The sequence below is a fragment of the Echinops telfairi genome, unplaced genomic scaffold (genome assembly GCF_000313985.2).
Source record: "Echinops telfairi isolate 266 unplaced genomic scaffold, ASM31398v2 ScPeMD7_7458;HRSCAF=8496, whole genome shotgun sequence".
Lineage (NCBI taxonomy): Eukaryota > Metazoa > Chordata > Mammalia > Afrosoricida > Tenrecidae > Echinops > Echinops telfairi.
Window position 1 is genome coordinate 12,685,961 of NW_022111358.1, and position 7,389 is coordinate 12,693,349.

The 7,389-nt window shown below is 38.8% G+C and overlaps 1 protein-coding gene across 2 annotated transcripts in view; it reads right to left on the bottom strand.

Moving 5' to 3' along the window:
- Positions 1–7,389, bottom strand: part of USP32 (ubiquitin specific peptidase 32) — a 207,356-nt gene that overhangs the window by 24,908 nt on the left and 175,059 nt on the right. For both annotated transcript variants that reach the window (XM_004706988.3, XM_045299563.1), the window contains exon 27: positions 4,085–4,269. In XM_004706988.3, coding sequence (XP_004707045.1) covers positions 4,085–4,269 — 185 coding nt within the window. The remainder of the gene's footprint in view (positions 1–4,084; positions 4,270–7,389) is intronic.

A 7,389-nucleotide genomic window follows, 5' to 3' on the forward strand; every position in this document is an offset into this window, starting at 1 on the left:
ACTACGAAAATATTTGATTTACAAATAAGGAATCCTACTTCGCGGAATTTCATTTATCACGGTAGGGTCTAGAACCGATTAACCGCGATACACGAGGGTTCACTGTAAAAACAAAAGGGACAAAATGAATTGGTGGGATCCCCACGGGATGTTCTCTTCTAGACACGTCTCTTGACTTTTTGATCTGTAACTAAGGCCTAGCTTTCCTGAAGATCCTTCTTCCTTTACAGTTTCTCTTTGTTGTTGTTGCTGTTGTTAGGTGCCATCAAGTGAGTACTGACTAAGCAACTCTCTATATAACAGGAGGAAAACAATGCCTGGTTCTTTATCATCCTTACAATCATCGGCATGTTTCAATCTATTAAGTGATACGTATCCTCATCCTTCCATACATCCCAGATCCTGGAAGTGACAAGGGCCACCTTCTAGCTTTCTTTGGCATGTAAAGATGATTTTGACTTCTTTCTTTTCTAAAACCCATAGACTTGTTTGTAGCATGAAGTACTTGCTATTCCTTCAGGGGGAAAAGATGAGACTTTCTACTCCTGTAAAGAGTTAGTCTTGGAAATTCAAGAAGCAGTTCTATTCTGTCCTGTAGGGAGTTGACTTGATGGCAGTGAGTCTGGTTTTCATTATTGTTCTTTCTCTTCAGAAGTATATATTTTCCTTATTCTTGATCTTAAAGACTTTTCAGTATCTGCTTCATTATTTTCTGTGACTAATGTGTTTCCATCTCCTGAATTTTATCCTCAGGCAAATGATGCCCTTTTGATCTCAAATGGTTGATTATTCTAAGAAGTGTGTCTCTCCCTAAGGCAGTTGTTCCCATCACACACCTATTGTGCAGCTGAAAATTGAGCAATGGAGGTGAGTTTAGTTCCTGACATGAAGGCTGACAAAGGGACATAGTCTCAGGAGTTCCACCTGTCTCTGACTGTCAACTCTGGTCTCTTTTAGAATTGTGAGCTTCCCCTCACAGTTATCTCCCTCTCTCTACAGGATCTTCTAATGAGATCCCTTTCAGAGCAGGTGGTAGTGGTAGCCTGGTAGCACCATCTACTTTTTCTAGCCTGTGTCATGGAGGCCAACACTCCTTGGTCTATTAGTCTGTTGTCTCTTACTATTCTTCATTACCTCAACATCAATGTGTTCATTCAATTATAACTTGGCCTCTTCACTTTCAACAGTAATTTCTTCCATCCCATCTAATTCATTCTCTCCAAGAATCATACTCTAGTTTGTCAATACAAACTTTACTACCTCCAAAATCTGAATTTTAAGTATTCTGCTTTGTAATCACCTGCTCCTATCTTTTCATATCACTTACTAGTATCACTATTTTAATTCTCTGAATCAACTGAAATCTCCAACACTACCTTAAATGCTCACTTTCCTTCTTTCTCTTGTCCCTCAATTACTCCTTTGTACAGATTCTTCATTCCAGAAATTTGTAAACATAATGAAAAATTTCAAATTTACTGATATATACATTAACAAAGCAGAGAAATGTATAATGAAGCCTTATGTGCTCATCACTTATAATACTCATCAATTCTTGGCCACTTATTTCATCTATATCCTTACTCATTTCCCACTAGATTCTTTGCTTAAAAAAATGTTTTGATACCAAGGGCTCAAGAGAAAGGAAATGTTAAAAAATAATGATGGCAACATATGCACAAACATGTTTGACATAACTGATGTATGAATTGTTAAGACTGTTGGATTGTTGTAAGAGTTGTGAGAGCCCCAATAAAATGTACTTTTAATCAAAATTATTTTTTAGAAGTCTTGTTTTTTCTTTAAATTGTGATAAATGCAGGAGTAAGAAACAAAGTTTTGCACTAGGACCCTAGTTCATCCATGTACTGGGTTATTCCAAATAAAATGTGTCTTAACATCCCTGTAATCAGTGGACAGCTGCAGACAAGCTGTCTCAGTAATGCACTTGTCTACTCTTCTTAGGGGAATCTTCCCCAAACAGAGTCCTATCGAAACAGTTGCTTCTGAGGGGATCTGCCAGGCCAGTTAAATTCAAAACAGTGAGGTCAGCTCAAAAGGTTTCATGACTGCTTTTTAGGGTATCAAATGGACACTATTGATAAGATTTTCACAAAGGATAATCATGGGGTTTCTTATGAGAAAGTTTTAAGAAAATTTAAAACTGTACCAATGAGAAAAAGGCCAGGAAAGTTGTACTGAGGAATTCACCCCCCCCACCACCCCCACCCCCGCCCCACCCCTCACCCCCGTCATAATAATAAACCTTTTCATTCTTGGAGGGTAGCTAGGGTTGTCTATGAGAATTCTGTTAAAAAATCTTACCCCACCCACAGCCCTGACTGTGCCCCTTCAGACTTCAATATCACCTTTGGAAGTGGAGAGTATGTTGAAAAATAGTAGCTTTGCATTTTCATATTTTAGTTCAATAAAAACTTCTTTGATTTTATAGTGATTTTTTACTTATCGATATATATTTGTGTGTGCGTGCAAACACACATATAAATATAAATAAACCTGGCATCTTAGCAATATTTAAATGTACAATTCTATGATGGTAATTATACTGACCATGTTTGTGCCACCACACCATTATTTATTTCTAAAAGGTTTTCATCACCCCAGACGTGGAACCCCTACAGCCTTAACTTCCATTTCCCCCTTTAACCCTTAGCTATTGCTAACCGCTAAAAAAAAAAAAAAAATTGTCCCTAAGAATCTGCCTACCCTAGATATTTCTTGTCTAGAAAGAGAGACTTGGCTTCTTCACTGAGTGTGGGGTTTTCTGATATTTTAAGATAGTCACCCTGAGCTGAGGAGTAGTTAGGGCACAGGCAATAAGTAATGAAATAAAGCTTTTTCTGCTGTTATATGCCACCTTTATCTAGTTACCAGAGTTCTGCCAGAATTGATTCTGACAGTTTTTGCTTGTGTTTTGATTTTAAATCTATTTGTGGGTGCTGTGCAGGGGTTCATACCACCATCTTGCTTCAGACTCCCACTAGATTACTAAGGAAGTCAGAGACATAGAAACTTATCCATAAATATTTCAATGTGCATCTAAGATAAACTCTTACCTTTTCCAAACCTATATAGGATCAATCTCTCTTTAACTATTCTACCCTCCATGTCTTTATACCCTCCCTTCTAACAAAACAGCTTTGTAAAGTCACTGAAAACTACCATTTTACAGAATCCAGTAGCTCTCAGTCTTATTATCCTCTGGATAGTAGATGAAACAGCTGATCACTCCTTCCTGGGAATACTCCTCTTCCTTAGTTTTCTGGAATAATACTCATTCCCAGTATTCTTTTTCATCACTGGCTGCTCCTACTCAGTTTTTTGCCTACTCCTGTTTTGCCTCCACCTCCTCTTTTCAACCTCTAAATGTCAGAACGCCACAGGAATTAGATCTTGGGCATCTTCTCTAATTCTGATTTTCTTAAGAGACATCATCCGGTTTAATGGCTTTAAACATCAACTATTTATTGATGACAAGAATACTACATCTCCAGCAGACAACTCTCAAGTATAAGAATGTCCTTCTCAAAATTTGTGTAAAATGGAATTAAAAGATGAAGAAATATTTCCATGAACTTTTAAAAGCCGCCTTGTACAATCAATCTCCAAAACCAAACTCACCACCACTGAGTTGAGGCTGGCTCACAGTGACCTTACATGACAAGGTAAATTGGTCCGTGATTTTCCGAAACTGTAACTCTTTATGGGAGTAGAAAGCCCATCTTTCTCCCATGGAGAGGTTGGTAGTTTCGAATAGCTGACCTTGTGGATTGCAGCTCAACTCATAACCACTCATAAACTGCTCCTTCTCCAGGCTCCCTCATTTCATCAAATGGTACTACTTGAAACATTAACAGGAGAGACTTAGGCAAGAAATTAAATAGAAAGACTGTTAGACTAGATGGACTGGGTGACTAATGGAGACAGTATAGTCCCTCCTACTCAAATGATCAAATCAAATGGGTTTTCTACTCAAAGAGTAATTAACTTGACATAGAGTCACAGTATTACAATTCTAAAATTTTGGACAACACAAGGTCTAAAATGATACCCTTGAACTCACCAATCCTGAGCATGGTTACTAGCTTCCTGAGGAGGGAGTGGGCTGGCTAATCGAGACACCTGAATCCAAACAGCATCATAGAGATCTTTCTTCCGAGTATGCACAGTGCACGGGACAATCAGTGGCATTCCAAAGAGGCTGGGGCGGTTCTTCTGAGATGACAGGAAATAAAGTTCTGTCCTCATCTATACATACAAACAAAGAATAAATTGCTAAGGAGACTGGCAATCTTAGAAAAAATGGAATCAGAAGCCTATCACATATATCACTATCATTTTTAATTGATCACAACTACATCTTTATTTCTGATATCTTTATTAGTATGAAGAGAATAACTGAGTAGAATTATTGAAAAACTAAGCTATTGTCAAATTTAAAGTGGTTACCTATTAACAACTTTGGCTGTTGATTTAAAACATTTAAGATTTTCAAGTTATAGTTTTCTCTGATAAACATTTCATATAAATACTAAATCATATATAAAAGGTTTCATAAACGAAGGCTCTTAAGTAACAAAAACCATTTCGCTAGAGAATATGCCAGTGTCATGAATTAAACTGTCCTCCCCAAATTTGTCTTATGTACCCTAACCTCTGTGCCTGTGGCTATAATCCCATTTGGGATGTCTTTGTGATGTTTATAAGGTAGAAACAGTATAGGGTGTATCTTGAGTTAATCTATTTTGAGATTAAAACTAAAGCAGGAAGATGGTGTATGAGAGATTCCAAGACACAAAGAGTTCCCCAAGGAGTCAGGAAGCAGAAGCTGAAGAGACAAGGACATTCCTTCAGAGCTGACAGAGAGAGAAAAACCTTCCAAACCTCTCCCTACAGCTGACACTCTCAAGTGAGAATTTCTGCCAACGATACTGTGAGAAAACAAATTTGTTTGTTGAATCTATCTACTTGGAGTGTTTTATATAACCCAAAAAGGAAAACAAAACAACTCATTGCTATAGAAGCAATTCTGACTCACGGAGATGCTATAAGGTAAGGTAGAACCGCCCTTGTAGGTTTCTGACGAAGCAAATCTCTATGGGAGCAGAAAATGTCATCTTTATTCCACAGAATGGTTGGTAGGTTCAAACTGCTGACCTCACGGATACCAGTCCAATTCATAACCCACTATGCTACCAGGGCTACTTTTTGATCTACTAGCAGTAGATAAAGAAGATTTTGGGACTGACAGAGTGGGGTGCTACTTTAATAGACACCTCAAATGTGGAAAAAGTTTTGGGATTGGGTCATAGGTAGAGGCTGGAAGAGTTTTACGATGTCTAATTGCAACAGCGTTGTAGGAGGAACCCTGGTAGCATAGTGGGTTATGCATTGGGTTGCTAACTCAAGGTTAGCAGATCAAAACCATCAGTGGCCCACTGGAAGAAATATCGGGTTTTCTACTCCTGTAAAGAGGCTCAGAAACTCAGAGGAAGTCCGACCCTGTTATATATGTTCACTAAGAGTTAGCATCAACTTGATGGCAGTGAGAGGAGAGAAACTGCAACAGGAAGAGATCTGTACTTGTGCCCATTCCAAAGAAAGGCGACCCACTAGAATGAACAATATCATCACTATCATGCAGCAATACACTGAGAGAGAACTGTCAGAAATTCAAGCCAGATCTAGTGGAGGCCATAGTGCAAGGGATACACTGTTGACATGAGATGACTCTTGGGAGAAAGAGAATATAAGAAAGATGTTACTTGTGTTTTATTGACTATGCAAAGGCATTTGACTGTGTGAATTATATATTACAAACTACAGACAACATTATGAAGAATGGGAATTTCAGAAAACTTCACTTTGCTCATATGAAACCTGTACATGGACTAAGAGGCAGTCGTTTGAACAAAACAAGGGTATACTGCATGGTTTAAAATAAAGAAAGGTGCGCAGCAGGATTGTATATAAAAAAAAAAAAGGAGGGGCACCAGGATTGGTATAAGGCTCATTAACACCTGTGATATGTAAATAATACAACTTTGCTTCATGAAAGTAAGCAGGATTTTAAGCACTTGCTGATGAGGACCAAGGATTGCAAGTCTTCAGGATGGCTTGCAACTCAATGTAAAAACCCAAATCCTCACAACTGAACCAATAGAAAAGAATGAAGTTATAAGGGTTTTGTTTTGCTTGGATCCACAATCCATGCTCACAGAAATAATAGCCAAGCCCGACAGGATCGCTGAAGACAAAGCAAGTGCATAAGCAAATGTGGTGAAGAAAGCTGATAGTGCCCAGCTATCAAAAGACTAGCATCTGGGGTCTTAAAAGCTTAAGGTAAACGAGCGGCCATTTGGCTCAGAAGCAACAAAGCCCACATGGAAGAAGCACATCAGCCTGTGTGATCACAAGGTGTCGATGGGATCAGGTATCAGGCATCAAAGAACAAAAAAGTCATATCGTTGTGAATGCGGGGGAGTGCAGATTGGGGACCCAAAGCCCATCTGTAGGCAACTGGACATCCCCTTACAGAAGAGCCATGGGGAGGAGGAGATGAGCCATTCAGGATGTAATGTAGCACCAGTGAAACATATGGCTTTCCTCTAGTTCTTTAATGCTTCCTTCCTCCACGATCATGATCCCAATTGTACCTTACAAATCTGGCTAGACCAGAGGATGTGTACTGGTACAGATAAGAGCTGGAAACACAGAGAATCCAGGACAGATGAACCCCTCAGGACCAGTGGTAAGAGTGGCGATATCGGGAGGGTGGAGGGAAGGTGGGGTAGAAAGGGGGAACTGATTACAAGGCTCTACATATAACCGCCTCCCTGGGGGATGGACAATAGTAAAGTGGGTGAAGGGAGATGTCTGGCAGTATAAGATATGATAAAATAATAATAATTTATAAATTATCAAGGGTTCATGAAGGAGGGGGGAGCGGTGAGGGAGGGGAAAAATGAGCTGATTCCAAGAGTCCAAGTGGAAAGCAAATGTTTTGAGAATGATGATGGCAACAAATGTACAAATGTGCTTGATGCAGTGGATGTATATATATGGATTACGATAAGAGTTATACGAGTCCCCAATAAAATGATTTAAATAAAAAAAATAGATCAAGTAGAATACACATTATTGTCAAAGTAGTCATTTCAAATAAATCTGTCTGGTCATGTTAGAAAATAAAGGTAGTGTTGAAAAGAAAAAAAAGAAGAGTCCCTATCTTTTAGAAATAGTGAAATATTTATGAATGATTTATTTCAAAGTCATACAGAAAGAGTGCAGGTGGCTGAGGAAGTAGATCTGGTGGTACTGGGCAACACTTGGTGGTTGTTGAGGTCAGGTGATGGGTTTAGGTAGATT